Source organism: Thunnus albacares, chromosome 9, assembly GCF_914725855.1.
Source record: "Thunnus albacares chromosome 9, fThuAlb1.1, whole genome shotgun sequence".
In the NCBI taxonomy this organism is placed as follows: domain Eukaryota; kingdom Metazoa; phylum Chordata; class Actinopteri; order Scombriformes; family Scombridae; genus Thunnus; species Thunnus albacares.
This window is the reverse complement of record NC_058114.1, coordinates 18,055,996-18,072,366: the sequence shown is the minus strand read 5'-3', so window position 1 is coordinate 18,072,366 and position 16,371 is coordinate 18,055,996. Positions and strand designations below refer to the sequence as shown.

The 16,371-nt window shown below is 38.2% G+C and overlaps 1 protein-coding gene across 3 annotated transcripts in view; it reads left to right on the top strand.

Annotated features, from left to right (window-relative positions):
* Nucleotides 1-16,371, top strand: part of pex5la (peroxisomal biogenesis factor 5-like a) — a 100,197-nt gene that overhangs the window by 71,743 nt on the left and 12,083 nt on the right. For all 3 annotated transcript variants that reach the window (XM_044362105.1, XM_044362104.1, XM_044362106.1), the window contains 5 exons: nucleotides 5,895-6,011; nucleotides 7,527-7,670; nucleotides 9,672-9,742; nucleotides 11,572-11,790; nucleotides 13,515-13,680. In XM_044362105.1, the coding sequence (XP_044218040.1) occupies nucleotides 5,895-6,011; nucleotides 7,527-7,670; nucleotides 9,672-9,742; nucleotides 11,572-11,790; nucleotides 13,515-13,680 (717 nt within the window). The remainder of the gene's footprint in view (nucleotides 1-5,894; nucleotides 6,012-7,526; nucleotides 7,671-9,671; nucleotides 9,743-11,571; nucleotides 11,791-13,514; nucleotides 13,681-16,371) is intronic.

The following is a 16,371-nucleotide window of genomic DNA, read 5'->3' as shown; positions in this document are numbered from 1 at the left end:
TCTGACTAAAGTAAACAGATAGGAGTCCATTTGAGAAGAACACACAGAGATTCAGGATCACATTTTGTTTTTTAACTGATATTCAACCTGATATTCAGTGTGATGCTCCGTCTAGACACACTCTCACCAACTGTTGGACATTATTAAACTCTTTATCATCAGTTTATCATCAATCAACCATCCTAACATACAGTATCAACATACTAATATTAAAAATCCAACATACTGTATCTGCAAACATTTCTTTTCTTCCAACACCATCTGATTCTTTCAGCTAAAGATTGACTATAGACATTTGAAATTGTGCTTAAGCAATCAAAACAAAATTCAAACATCCATCAATTCACCAAGCTGCAGTAATTTACGAGGTATTAACAATGTTCATTTCAGAAGTTAAGCACAGAGACAGTGGATCAAGGAAAATTAGCCACTTTACTGAAATAACATGTTTGATGGTTGCCAAAAGCTTCATAGCCTACAGGCCTACGTTTCTTTTATACTTTCATTCATGTGCAAATACCCTCTACAGATTTTCATAACAGGACGTCATTTGACTGATAGTTTTGTATAAATCCAGAGATAATTGTGATGTATCATCTATATTTGTGCAGCAATTAAATTCAACAACACACAGAAGAGAAGCTTCATGTTGCTGTTTAATTTCTATTTGCATGGAAACAACTGAATATACCAAGCGCTAAACAGGTCCTCTGTTAATTATTATGATTAATTCTTTAATAAGACAACAATATATGCCTATTCTGAGCATGATATTATAATTACTGTTAAAAAAAAAAAAAAAAAGGCAATGGATACAACTGTTTTTTTTACAAGTTGATCATGTTGTTCCAAATGTATTTTACTTTCTTTTACAACACCTATAAAACAAAGTCTGAGACAAATTGTATTGCACCGCTGTTTTTTAGAAGCACTTGTTTCCGTGTTTTAGCTGACTAAGTATGAATTATCAACTACTACAAATTACCTCTCTGGCAGTGAACATTTATTTCCACTGTATATATTACCAAATTTCAGCTGACTAAGAAACACTAATTAGATTCTGGAGGTAAAATATAAATCTACCTTTTCTAGAAGTGGATGACACCAACAGCCGAGGGTGTGTGTGTGTGTGTGTGTGTGTGTGTGTGTGTGTAAGCTCTGTAGGTGTTGCCATGATTATCCATGTTGTGAATAATGCATTCATGAAATAACTAATGAATCTCACCCCACCTCCAACCCCTAGTTCATTTCCAAACAGTGGTGACATGTTTGGCAGCAGGAAGCACTCTGAATTCAATCCATTTCACGTAACACTTCATCAGAGATGCTGAAATTAGAGTCACAGTTATGGGTTCGCCTCTAGTGATACACAGGATATAAATTACCTTGCTGTATCTTTGCCTTGTTTCACATAATTTAACTGCCAATGCCAGTGTGAAAAACACCCTTCACAGCGTTATATAGAAATATGACTATATTTATTGTCATTTAAAAACAACGTCCATATATTTACTCCATTTTAATTCTGCAAGCAATTTGTTGTCATCCATGGTGCGATTAGGGGGCGGACAAGTTACACACCAGATGGGTTTCACAACGTAAACAACTGACTGCGAAACACAATTAACGAAATGATGGACTAGGTCACAGTGCAAATACAAACCCACCATACAATGGGAAATAATGAGAATAAAATGTAAGCTGTATTATGTAAATAAGTACAGTTGCTCTAGCGTGAGAACCAATCACATGAGCATGAAGCTGAAGAGTGCTAGAGGGTAGGAACAGCGCTGGGCTGTGCAGCGATTTTGCCGTAGGGCCCATTTGGAACTGCTGGTCACATGACTTTTTGTAGGGATAAAAACCTCTTGAGCATCATATACAGTACATTGCAAGGTTACTCTTTGAATTATCACAGTTTAACTGTAAGGTCCAATATACTGTCTTGGCACGATTGTCTTTTGTACCAAAATATGTTTGTGACATCAATGTCTGTGGGTTAATGGAGACTGCCAGTAAAGAAAAAAATCTTTATTTTAATCCACTTTGATATTATATGTGTGAAGGGGTGGAATAAGTATTCATTTTAAGTAGCAATATTAAAATGTAAAAACACGTCATTAAAAGTCCTACATCCAAAATTTGACTTAAGTAAAAATACAGAATTGCAAAATGTTCTTTAACAATCAAGAATAAATGTAGCTACATATTTTGCAGAGTGGACCCTTTTAAAGTGTCTTATTATAATATAATTGGTATTACTGAAGCATCAACATGTACTTTATAAAGCATTTTATGTTAGCTGGCTGAGATTATTACTATTTTATATACTGTTGAGTAATTTATAATGGTGTATCATTTTATATGCTCATTATAGGTTTTTAAAATCTAATATGCAAAGTAAAAAGTAACTACAGCTGTCAAATAACTGTAATTGTGTAAAAATGAAAATATTTGACCCTGAAATGTAGTGGAGCGGAAGTATAAAGCAGCATTGAATGGAAAAACTAAACTACAAGTATCTGGGAATTGTACTTAAGTACATTTCTTGATTACTTTCTACCACTGTTAGTGTGTTAATAAATCCATACAATGAGAACCTCTAATAGGTTCCCAGTAGAGTGCTGACACTGTTTCTACATGTGAACAGTTACACTAAAAAGCTCCTGCTGTCACATGTTCTGATGCACAGTCACATGACATCAATGACTTTTCCAGCCCCACCACCATCTCAGGAACTCTGAGATTGCACTTCCTGACAGAGGCGACCATGGAGACTCACCTTCAGGCAATTTGTGTGAGAGTCCACAGCCTGCAATTACCCGCCATCTCTCACCATCAGGGGCCACACTATGGCCTCCATGTCAGTCACGAGCCACTGAGTTGTGGAGATGAGAAGACCTTTGACACAGACACACGCTCTCTTACAGTAGATCTTTCTGACCCCGCTCCCCTCCAACAGTGTCTCTACACACACACTGTACACAGTCCTGTCATCTACTGATGAGTTTCTGACTGTAGAGGACTTGATAAGTCAGTCACAAGAGGCTGTTCTGCTCTGTTTGGCATTATTCTTCCCGGTTTGCTCTGCCTATGACGAGAGGACAAACATGAATCATGGACTCAGCCAACTAGAAAAAAAGACACTGTGACGATTGGATGGAGACAACTTTTACATTAAAAACAGGCATGACGTTAACTGTATCTGTAGTGACAGTGCTGTATGATACTAAAGAACTGTGCCTACATTTTTACCACGATGTAGATATGATGAGGACAGAAAAACAAGCAGTGTTCTCAACATGTCATCTGGCTGTATATTTCTGTATAGCATATTCTCCACTCTAATCTGTTAGCAGTAATATTTGTGAAAAAGATAATTTGTCACTGCAGTGCTCCCTGGAGGTCACTATTTGCAACTGCAGTCTGTTTTTTGATGATGTTAGACAATAAATAGGAGTCTGCTATCTTATGTTTGCAGAACAGTAACAACATTGTGTGCTTGAAAGGTCTTAATAAATGTTTCATTACATAGGAGTTCACTATAGCATTTCTAAGAATTAAAAGTTAATTTTTTTTTTAAAGTCCACACAGACCTCTAAATCACCTCTAAAATAAATAGTTCAGATACGCTAAAACAGGAAAGATACTGTGTGGTCCTGTTTCATAATTTTAGTTAAATCCCTTGATGCAGCTTTCCGAACACAGTGAAGCTGTTTCAACTCTTCTTGGCAAAGGCAGCTGAACGGAGTGTTGCACTAGTCAAAGTGAGAAGAGATAAAAGGCACGTATAATCCTCACTAAAATTCATGATGGATCTAATTTTAGCATTTTGTTTCTGAAATGGAAAAACCTGTTCAGCCATGGTTTTTTCATAATGAAGGCTTAGATGTAATCAGACTCCTCAGTTCTTGGAGGCAGACTGGATGATGTGTTTACTGAACAAGAACAGATTGGACTCAAAAGTTTTATCTTAATCAAAAAATGGAACATTTATTAAATTTTGTTTTTGATGTTAACCAATTATGCAGGACACACACAAAAATAATTAATTTGCCTTGAATGTGAGGTTAAACTGGGTGTCATCAGCAAAATAACGAAAGGAGACGCCATGTTGCCTGATTAAAAGAACTGAAAAGGGCACTAATAAAAAAGAAAAACATACAAACATTTGATATGGTGGCACTTTGTGCTGTACAAGAGCCAATCCATGGGAATTCATTAATATATTCAGAATGGCAGTTAAGAAAATTATGTTTGATGTTTATATATTTTCAGAATTATACAGCGAGTTTCATAGTATGAGTGCAATTCAAATACAAGTTACATGCTGTAACTACATAGAAACAACTTAATCTTTCATGTTAAGACACAACTATTATCCTGTGCCATCACAATAAACAATCACACTGAAGAGGAAAATTATATGTCTGACTCATATTCTGACAGCAACTCATGATTATATTTCTTCGAGCTGCTCTTCACTTTGCTTTGCCTTTTGACTGCATCTTTTCCAAATTACTCATCTGGTCTGATCTGGCCTTCGTATTTGCCTGGCTAACCTGATTCAAACCCTGCGTTTGAGGCAAAGCACAAATGAACAATTTCTCCAGTGTTCTTAAGTTATGAAATGAGGCAACATTACTATGATTAGAACAGATAGTTGCACAGCGGAGGCTCTTCCAGACACTCGGTACTGTTGATTGCTGAAGTGCACAACAATTTGGAATTTGGAAATGTGCCCTGTTTTCTTTTTAGCAAGTATCTCCTTCTCTTCTCTTGACCTCTTCTTTTTACTGACCCACTGAGCAACAATAAGGTGACACTAACAGTTTCTCCATGTTGTTGATCATAGAGGAGCATCAGCAGAATATTTCAAACTGGCAATGTTTTTGTGCAAATTTGCTGTTTTTACAAGTAAAACCCATTTGTTTCAGCTGTTTGCTATTTACTGGAAGGATGCCATCAAATCACATTACATTAAGACACCATATTATCTGTGTATACATTGTGGGCAAAGAAAATAGAAGTTGCGTACCAAACGATTTCAAGATTCATTTGAAACGATGCAGGTTGTTTGAAGAAATGAAATGACTAACATAAGCTTGTATCTAATAGGTTCACTCTACAGGCTTTGGTTTCTTGTCAGACTGAAAATGAAAAGCTATTCCAGGATGTGGATTGGCATATTCAACTGAGGTTATTCATCCATGATAACCTTCAAGGCTTCTGTCAGCTAATTGAAATGCCAGCAAATGACAGTTCATATGTCAAGCTAATAGTGACTTTAAAGCCCTGATGCGACATTTTCGACCACATAAATGTGAAGTCTGTTCACAGGCCTGATTAAAAAGTTTATGCTACAGATGAAACATTAGTATTTTATGCATTTCTTAACAGACCATCATCTGAAAATACAGACCTGGTTACCAGCTGTACTTAAACATGACGTAAAATCAACTTTAACCGCATCAGAAAAAAATAATGCTCAAGACTTAGTTGCAGTCTTGTATTAATTAGCATTTTAAAAAGACCTGTCAATTTGCAAGAGACAGTGGGTTCTAATCATGTTTATTTTGTTTTGTTTGATTTGTTTGCATTTGAAGTGCGGATTGTGCCTTTAATTTCTGCCTCGACTTGTAAATGTAATGATTCATCAGAAGTGAGGAGTCCATATGTTATGGCTAGCCAGTGAGCCGGACAGATGTGACATTTCCAGCTGTAGGACGATGGGAAATTGCAACAGCTTTTGGTCTCATGTGCACTAATCACTCATTCCCTCCTCTCTCTCTCTCTCTCTCCCTTCCTTCACACCCCCCCCCCCCCCCCCCTCCCACATCTATCCACCCCCCTTCTTCTGATTGCGTCCCTCACACTCTCTCTGTTGTCTGTAGTCGGATACCGAGTTCTGGGATAAGATGCAGGCAGAGTGGGAAGAGCTTGCTCGACGGAACTGGCTTACGGAGAACGAACAAGCACAGATTCCCTCCTCTGTCTCTCCACATGAGAAGGTCACTATTATATACAGTTAATGTAACAATCAGCTATACAAGAATATATTAAGTACTGTCATTCTCTGTACAGTTGAATGCCTGTTCAAGTTATACAATGTTAGAAAAAAGTGACACAAAGTATTTTTACTGTACTTTTGATTTAATATTTTATTTAAAAATACACCTGCCTGTACTGTAACTCTATTAAATAGGGTTTATTTTTTAAAACAATAAGCTTCTTGATTCATAAATTTGCCAATTTAGATGAGTTAGACGAGAGGATTGATACTGCTCTCATGTCTGTTTGTTAGGACGGAAGCTAAAGCCAGCAGGTAATTAGCTTAGCTTAGCTTAGCATAAAGACTGTAAGCAAGAGAAAACAGCTAGCCTAGCTTCGTCCACTTCATTTACTAGCACCTCTAAAGCTCACTAATTAAAACATTATTATTAAAAAAACATTATTTTAATGTTACCTTTAGCTAATCTTGTCATCAGTCAACCAGTGGAGACTCACTCTAGAAGGTCACACAACTCCCTGTAAAACCACCTTTTTCTGTTTGTGTACATGTTAAACAAATAATGTTTTGATCAGTGAACTTTAGAGGTGTTTATAGGCAGATTTTCTTTTTAACTTTGGAGATAGCTAGCTCAGGTAGCTAACCATTTCCCCCTGTTTCCAGTCTTTATGCTAAGCTAAGCTTACTGTCTCCTGGCACTAGCCTCATACTTAATGCACAGACACGAGAGAGGTTTTGATCCTCTCACCAAACTTTCGGCAAGAGTTTGGTGAGAGGATCAAAACCTGTTGTTGGCTGTGGACTTTTCTCCAAGAAATTAAAAATTGAAACCTGAGAGTAAAATACAAGTTAACAGCAGTAAGCTACAGTACATCCAGAGAAAACAGAAGCTGCTTGTGGTATCCTTTGAGTTAAAGCAATCATAATGCAGTGGAGCTGAGCTCTAGTTGTCATTCAGAGCTCTGAAGTGTACCGTGGAATTCAAGTCCTTGGGTAACAAAATCATTGAAAACATGTTATATTCTTCAACATTTTGGAATAGCCTACAGTCTATCGAATCTGTGTAGCATCTCCATAAATATAGATGAAAATAAATATTTTATAATAAATGGATATGTTTCAAAGGACTGAGACCATATGGCTGAGCTATACTACACCAATCAGCTGACCTGATCTAGAAGATCAGACTTCTGGGCTCTCTGATTGATCCCAGTGCAGAGCTAGTTCTTAAAGAAAAAACTGTTTCAAAGTCGTCTTGCTCAAAGCGGCATCAACACACCAGGGTAATCACAGTTTGAAAATGCAAAGTTTAACATTTAAAGAGAACAGGCAAACCCTGGGGAGCTCAGTCCAGGTTTGATGTGAAGCAGAAAAGATCGATTCCTGCTGCTGGAGCTTTGCTTAAACATACAGCACATGACAGTAGCCCTGGTTTGCATTTGAATATGGGAGAGAGAAACTGACATTGCCACTGTCCCTATTTTTTTGTTATCTTTTTTTTTTTTTTTGCTGACAGGGTTACTACTTCCACACAGATAATCCTTATAAGGACTTGCCTAACGCATTTGAAGAGGGACTAAAGAAGTCTCGAGAGGGAGACTTGCCAAACGCTGTGCTTTTGCTGGAAGCAGCTGTCTTGCAGGACCCTCATGATTCAGAGGTGAATTCACTTAGTACACACACACATGTTAACACATACATATTATATTTTTTCCTTATTTAATCAGGGAAGTTGACCATGGAGACATTCATATTTACAGCTGGGTGTGTATTTTCAAAAGGAAAAGAGAGTTACAAACATTAAATGTACAGTCAAGCACCGGTCGACTTGACTGACGTAGTTAGGTTTTCAGTGCAAACTAAAGGCTTAATCCAACTCCACCTCATGTTGAGAGAAGAGGAAGAATGCCTCACTGACCACAGGCTGTGTGAAGCAGATTTAGTAGGCAGTACCCACAGGCTAGACACTGATTGCCTATAGAGGGCACAGGATATTTTTTCTTCTTGTTAAGAGTTGTTTACTGTAGCAAAAATACACAACTTATTCGCATACTCTTGATGAGAATTCCCATTTGGCCAGTGAGCTGAATAATAACTCATTCCGCAGGTTTTTTCTCCTATTTGTATTCTCCCCATTTCAAAAGAAGTGACCTCTTTGCAGGCTGAAAGAGCAAAGCCTTCACACAAAGTACATTCGGATTCCCCTGGAATATACAGAAATGTGCCAGTTATTCCAAGGAGAGGATTATCCCGCAGTGTATGGAACTAATACGATTCCAAAATTCCTCCAAGGGTGCTTAGTGGCTTATTGCCCCACTGCGAAGACCTCTGAATCATTCAGAAATAATTTCGCCCCTCATTTCAAAGAGTGGAAAAGCATCTGCAGAGATTAGCTTTAGAACAGGTTATTAAGTGTGCCCTTACAGAGACAAAATACAGAGGAGTAATCTCATAATCTCACATTTTAGATTCTAGGTTAGTTATATCATTGTATATCATTGCCCTCTTCTGATCAAGAGTACTTTTTTCTTTGTGCTCCCCTTCTGTGCGCACAGAATTAAACCACCATGCCACACAATCACATTCACAGAACAAAAACTCAACATTATTCATCAGAGCTGAGAGCAATTAGTCAATTATTCCTTTAGCTGAACAACAGAAATTAATCTGCAACTATTTTGATAAGCAATTAATTATGTGAGTCATGTTTTATTTCATTGCTAATTTAATATTTTCTGACATAAACAGCAAATCTGTTATAAACAAAACAACTAATAAATTAATTGAGAAAGAGATTAGATGCAGATTAATCAGTAATTTAAAAAAATGTTAGTTGTGGCTCTAATTTTTATTATCAGGTGAAATATATATATATTACATACTCAATTCCTTGATAAATATTAGGCAGCAACCAATAATCTTTTCATTATAGATTAATCTCCTGCATAAACGGTCAATCATTTTATGACGTGTGTCAGAAAATAATGACAAATGCCCAGCACAGTTTACTAGAGGCCAAAGTGACGTCTTTGAATGTCTTGCCCAAAGAAATTCAGTTTGCTGTCATACAAGACAAAGAAAAGCAGCAAATCCTCACATTTGAGAAGCTGGATGTTTGGTGTTGATCAAACAATTAATCAATTATCAAAATAGTTAATGGTCAACTAATTAACTTCAAGCTCAAAATACAAAGTTCTCATCTCATTATCTCATTGAGATACCTCAATTATCATTTCAATTCTAAAAAGAAAAACAGCAGTGAATCCTCTCAGACAGTTGAATTCATTAACAAATTGCTTTCTGTTGCCTGAATGATTCAAACATCTTAAAGAGTATCTAGCATAAGTGTGTTTGGGTTAGTGTGTTAAGAGTATTTGAGGACAAACCTCCCAGCTAAACGCCACCAATTTTTAATCATAATTGCATGCGGCCTAGTTTGACCTCATAAAAGTTTCACATTCGTTGGAGTTCTGAATGTTTAAATGCACTGCAGCTCCTCTGTGGCATTCTGCCAGAAACACCGTCGCCAGTTCCCTCGCATTGTGCCTGACAGACGATGCTAAACCACTGTAGCTGAGTTTCAGCCCCTTGAGAAAACCGGCTGTGGAGTCCAGGTTTCCACCCTGCTGTTTACTGTTACCTGTATTTTGTTTCCCTGCAGGCTTGGCAAGTGTTGGGAACCACCCAGGCTGAAAATGAGAATGAGCAGTCAGCAATTGTCTCCCTCCAGAGGTAAGAACAAACAACTGCATCAGATTCCCACTCGAAATTCGTCTCAAGCGTGGTGGAGTTGTCAGCTGTTACAGCTCGTGGACACCATTTGCACAAGTGGAAATGTTGTGTTAAAAGGTGAAGCCCAGCAAATAAAATGAGAGGTTTCAATGAACCTTCTGATGGCAGTATATTCAGCAACAGCAGCAACAACAAAAAAAACCCCCTCAAAAGTCTGATGTAAAGACTTCCCCTCCCAAAACAACCACCATCACCATTTTATGTAACTGTTATTTAAGTTCTTAAACCAACAATTGGAAGGAAATATTCTGCGATTGTTATTCTTAAAATAGAGACACCCCACCTGGATGGTGATTGCACAGTCAGGGTATGAACAGTCCACAATGGGAGGTGGCCCACTTTCATTCATAACACTGCTGAAGCCAGAAATTGCACCAATCTGTAAATGTGAACACTGACAAGTCAAATGAAAACATAAAATACAGCCATTCAGGAAAAAGCATCCTTCCTTTTCTCAGAGCCTCATGAGGCCCATTCTGTGGAAATAAAAAAATACTAAAAAAAACATTCAATTGCTGTCCCATGTAAATGGGATTACAAAGAAGTCAAATAAATTACTTTTCAGTTTTTGCTAGACTCTCATTTAATCCAACGGACTACTGCATAGTCTGAAATACCATGCAGATCTCAGGTAGTTTGCATGGTGTACATTTAGTCTGTTTATTATGTAATAGCTCCATCTGTGTAGGGGGTGCTTTGGTATGAAGTGAGATTTGATGTTTACCTGGCATTAGTCCTGTCGTTGCTACACTGGCAACACTTCAGATGGCACTCATCATGTTATCCTGCTCTATTTCATGCAACTTAATATGATATTATAAATAGACATTTGTTAGGCTCATATTTTCTAATAGAACCTTTGCTTAGATTTGTCGTCTTTTGTCATGGTTATTTTATGCTTTACTTTCAGAAACATGTTTCCTTTTTTCTGATTTGCTGTGAGTAACGGAGAAGATAAAAATGTGACAGATTTCTAATTATTTTATGTGGTTTTTAATGGCAGTTCAATTCTGTATACAACAAATCTTCCAAATCTGAGTTTGTCCCTGGAAAACGTGGTTGTCCAGTGAATCTTACTTAAGAAAAACAATAAAAATCTGGATTATTTTAATTTCTATTTGCATTTTTGACTTTTGCATGCACAGTAAGCTAAATGTTTTGCACAAAGAATGTAAGTGTACAGTGGATGTGAGTTGCTTGAACCAAAGTTTATATAACTCTCACCTTCAGGACTGAAATAATTTAGTTTGACTGAGATTATCAGGGTTTTAAGGAAGTTGGCACATCAGCTGTAGCAAATCTGGCTTGAAAATTATCTTGATGAAAGCTAAATCTTGTGGCCTCTGCCCTAACTAATCCAAGTTCTTCATCCAGCACAGTGCTGCCTTTCTCCCCTTTTCAATTACAAAGGCCAGCGTAGATCTTAGTGGCAGTCGTCCACGTGATATAATCAGTGACATAACCTTAGCACTCACTACAAACACACTTTCCATGTGTAGCTCCTGGACAATCACCAAGGGCATTTTTTGCTAAATGCAAACCGAATGCAAATCGTCTGACCCTGCTGCTGAGGGCAGCATGCAAACCTGGCCTTCCGATGCAGAGGCAGAGCAGGAGAGGTGCAGTTCACCCATCCTGACCCAGAAATCATTAGCCTCCACCTGATGTTCCTTTGCTTTGACCTGCCCCAATTAATGTCTGTCAAATCTAGATTTCTCTTTGAAGTGCACACCTTACACCACCTCTGTCCGCATCCTGTCTCCATCCAGGTGTTTGGAGCTCCACCCCAACAACCTTCAGGCCCTCATGGCTTTGGCAGTCAGTCTGACCAACACCGGTATGCGCTACGACGCCTGCGAGGCCCTGCTCCGCTGGCTGCGACACAATCCAAAGTACAAGCACCTGCTGAAGGGCAAGACCCACCTGGTGGAATCCCCTAACTCCCAACGTAGGATGTCTCATGCTCCCAACATGGGAAGACACGAAAGGTAGAGTATTTAGACGGAGTAGGCAGAAAGTTGAAGACTTGTGTGGTCCTTTTAACTAAAGACCACTATGTTTAAGCAACAGACAGGACTTCATATATCAAACTGAATTTGTCTGGGGCACATTTTGCTGAAAATGTCCAGTGTTTTCTTGGATCTCCAGTGTCCATGCATCTGTAACAAACCTGGAAGTCTTCTTTTGTTGGCAAGCAGGCAAAGCCATTGCAACAAACTTATGAGCCTCACTAAAAGAATCCTTGTTGAAGCAGAAGACAGCAAGGACCATTTATTTTAACTCTGGATTTTTGTGGAGTTTTGGTCTTCTTGCAGGTTTAGGTATAAGAGTGGGTTGTACGGCAATATACTGTGCGATACCAATCATCACTTTAATATCTCTGGTAGTATCAGATTGTAGTGGGCAATGTTGCAAATCAATGACCTGGGAGGATTTATGGCAATATTTGATTTTGATATGATATTTCATGCATTACCAGTTGTGATTAAAAATGAAATATACCATGATTGAGTATTTTATCTGTGCTGTCCACTATTTACTGCCAGAAAAGGTGATGATGTAGTTCTCAAATGTATCATGGAGAAAATCATCAATAATCTGCAGCAGCTACATTGACATGCTGGACCAGAATTTCAGCCTTTTCTAACAGCTTAGTGTTATTAAGTGATTGACAAACATGTCATATATCATGAGCTTCAGGTTGTACACTAAACAAGATTTTTACCAGCAGTTTCAGACTCTCATTTGTTTTACTTAAACTGCAATTACTTTGTCAGAGCGAGCAAAAAACTTATTTCAGGGTCTCTCAACCACAGCTGGTATTGGTGTAATTTCACTGGCGAGACAGCGTACATGGAGCTACACGTATCTGTCTTGTCAAAACACTCTTTACTGGTGTAGGAAGCAGACCATCTGTGTTATCTTAAGCCAGAAAAATGAGGCTGTTAGGTATATCAGATTGAAAAGGCCTAATTCTGCTCCCAAGCTAAAACAGCCCTTTATCAAATCATTAATCGTCTAGTCAATGTGAAGAGATACAGGTACATCCCAATTACTGTTGTATTCCCTCTAATCCATGCAGTATCTACCTTTATATATCTGCTGCTCATTCTCTATCCCTTTCTCTTTACCCTCCTTGTTCACTCTTCTCTGCAATCCTCCTCCCTACTTCTTCTACTTCTCTACCTTTACCTTACCCCCTTTGTTATGCCTGGCCTAGTGGAAAATGAAAACATAACCCAAATGGCAACGCTTATCTTTAGCCAGCTGCAAAAATGACCAGTGAGGCAAGAGCAGCTGACTAGCTGTCTTTTTTTTGACATTTTATAAGCAAAATGATTCTTCAGTAATTACAATAATTGTTAGTTGCAGTGCTAAATCATAAGTGTTTGCAATAACTCAAGATACTAAATGAACATTTCTGTCAAGATACTTGATTTAAATAAACTGAACAAAAACCCACAGGCTCAGTATTACTAGTTCTTTTACACAACCCCCTCTGCCTATTGTCCTTGCTCCTACTTTTCCTCTTCCCTCGTTTTATCTCTCTTTTACCCTCATGCCAATCTCTCTCTCTCCCTCTCTCTTATACTGAATAAAAGTTGACATGCAGTACAGTGCACATCATAACTGTGCAATCTTAAGAGCGCTCACTCAGCAGCCTTAAGTCACACTAATCCTTATCTGAATGTGTGTATGTGTGTGTCCACAGCTCTCTGCTGCCTGAGGCCAAGGAGCTCTTTCTGGAAGCAGTTCAGCACAACTCTGACAGCATCGACCCGGATTTGCAGACAGGCCTCGGGGTGCTCTACAACCTCAGCAGCGAGTTCAACAAAGCTGTGGAGGCCTTCAATACGGCCCTGTCAGTACGGCCTGAGGTACGCACTCCCACACACACACAGACACACAGACACACACACAAACATGCAGATTGGACAGAAGAGATATATAAGAGAGAGTGTTGTGTAATGTGTTATTGGCATTGAGTCAGTTCACCTCAAATATTTCTTCTTTCTTACATACTTAGATGTTTATCATTTTATTAGGTTTTGAGCAGTCCATATTTTGAGAATCTGCTGCCACTGACCCTGTACTGGGGACAAAGGTCTCAGTGGCACAGATCTCAAAGCCTGACTGGCTGATGTAAGTTGTGGTTGATGAACACATGGGCTGCACTGGTTTCCATGCAGAGACAACATGTTTGACAGCTGGTTGACTCCAGCTGGCGCTGCATTATGCCAATGATGTAAACTCTGTGCCTTTCATGAAACATTATTTATGGCTGATCAGAGATTCATTCAGATATTCACAGATGATACATTTTGCTAAATTGTTACTGCTCATTTCTGCCCAGTAGGAATCCAAGGATGCGAGTTTTCAGCCAGCTGGTGGCTTCTCATAGGCTGCTACATTACAGAGAGACATGTACCAACACAATGATTTCATAAATACAAGAGAAGCTCTTCTCATGTTAATTGTTAAATATTGCAATAATGATGGTGAAACTATGTTAACAGTTGCTCTCCTACTGAGTGTTTCTCCAAGGATATGTAGTTATATTATCATCATTGTAACTGGCACATAAATAGGCAAAAATAAATAATTTACAGGAGGGTATTAGTGCTATACAGTAGTGTATAGTATATTGTATTTTAATTATCCATTGATTTGTTAATTATTTCTCAATTCACTGATTAGTTGCTTGGTTGAAGTCAGAAAATTATTAAAACCGACAATCACTGTTTCCCAGAGCCCAAAATGTATCCTAAAATGTCTTACTTTGTCCTGAACAACAGTCCACAACCCAAAGATATTCAGATTACTATCATAGAGGACTAAGGAAATCAGAAAATATTCAAACTTAAGAAGCTGGAACCAGAGAATTTTAGCATTTTTTTCTAAAAAAAAAAAAAAGAGAGAGAGACTCAGAATGATGAATCGATTATCAAAATAGTTGATTAAGTTTCTGTTGATCGACTAATCAATTAATCGACAGAGTGTCGCTGCTCTAGTACATTGTGAATATAAAAGCGAATGAATGTTAATATATTAGACCTCAATATATGGAATATACTGTATCTTTCCATTGAAAATAGAAAATGATAGTCATTTACATTTATTTATAATAATCTCGCTATGCCAACTAATATTAACTTACCGAGATATTATGGCTGTCACACTTTGTTTCATATTTTATTTTACTTTGTAGTAAAAGCACAATATCATCTGTATAATATATGCTGCATCCCAAGGTTAGTCCGTTGGTAAACGAACTGTTTTTGCCTCTGAGAAACAAAAACGATGCCTATGATCTGCTAAGACATGCACACATGCAGAGACACACAACACCACTCTGTACTGTGCATACTTGAAAACCTTGATGTGTCACATCTTCCCAAACACATACAGCAGACATGAAGTCCTCAAGCATGTACACATCCTTAGAGAGATGGAGTCAAAAATATCAAGGGACAGCTCATGCAACAGATGCAATGAGGCACATCAAAATATCACAGCAAAATGCGAGGATCCACTACATACTACCATACTGTTTAGTGTGCCAGAAAAACATTTAGTATGTTCTAACAAATAGAATGTCAAATGCAGTATGCCAAATACCAGCATGCTTTTCTGGCTATTCTGACCCACAATCCTCTGCACAGCGGGAGATACGTCACATCGACTGAGCCGCTGAGAGAGCACAGACCAATGACAGCCCATTGACAGTGCAAGGAGCCAGTGCAACGACAGCATGGATGTATTGTAAGAGCTGAATAAGGCGCCACTTTTCAGCCTTTCAGCCAATTTTTCCCAGTGGTCATGCGCGGTATTGCAGCGAAAAATCCCCCTGCAGCCCAAAAAGCATTTTCCCCATAGACCATTGTAAAAATGACGTGAACTAAAAAACTGTTGACAGGACACCTCAAACTGCAAACAAGGTCATTTATTATTAATAATTATTTCTATTATTAATTTTTGATCTATGGACATTTTATATATATAAAACTTTCCTTGAGCAGAGAAAAGCGATTTTAAAAATCCATGACGTCATCACTATGTAAAGTCTATGGGCTGAGCAGGAACTCGTGGGCAGGGCCAGCGGGGGAGACACCACCGTGCATATTCATTGGGCTGCACAACAGGGAAGCAAACCTGGAGACTAGAAACTTTTTTTGGTATATGCACCAGCCAAGTAATTCTTATTGAACTGAATGGGCACCATTTTTGGTCCGGTATCCAGCTTTTATAATACATCCATGAATGACAGAAGCTGCATTACATAACATACATAACCAACGTTGTCGCTGTGGTAGCAACTTGTCAATCACAAGGTAGCCACACCCTAAAGCATACCTTGCTTTGTTGTCTATTTCACTCTAAATGGAACCATAATTTACAAAATGAGCATCATGCTGTATTGAATAAGACTTGAACTAGTGATTGAGACTATAAAGTCATTAGGAAAGTGTTTACCAAGGTAATAAATCAAGTTAGTAGTAAATCAAGGAAGTAGTTAGAAGTGTCATTTTCACATAGACTTCCATACAATTGGACTTCTTTTTGCAACC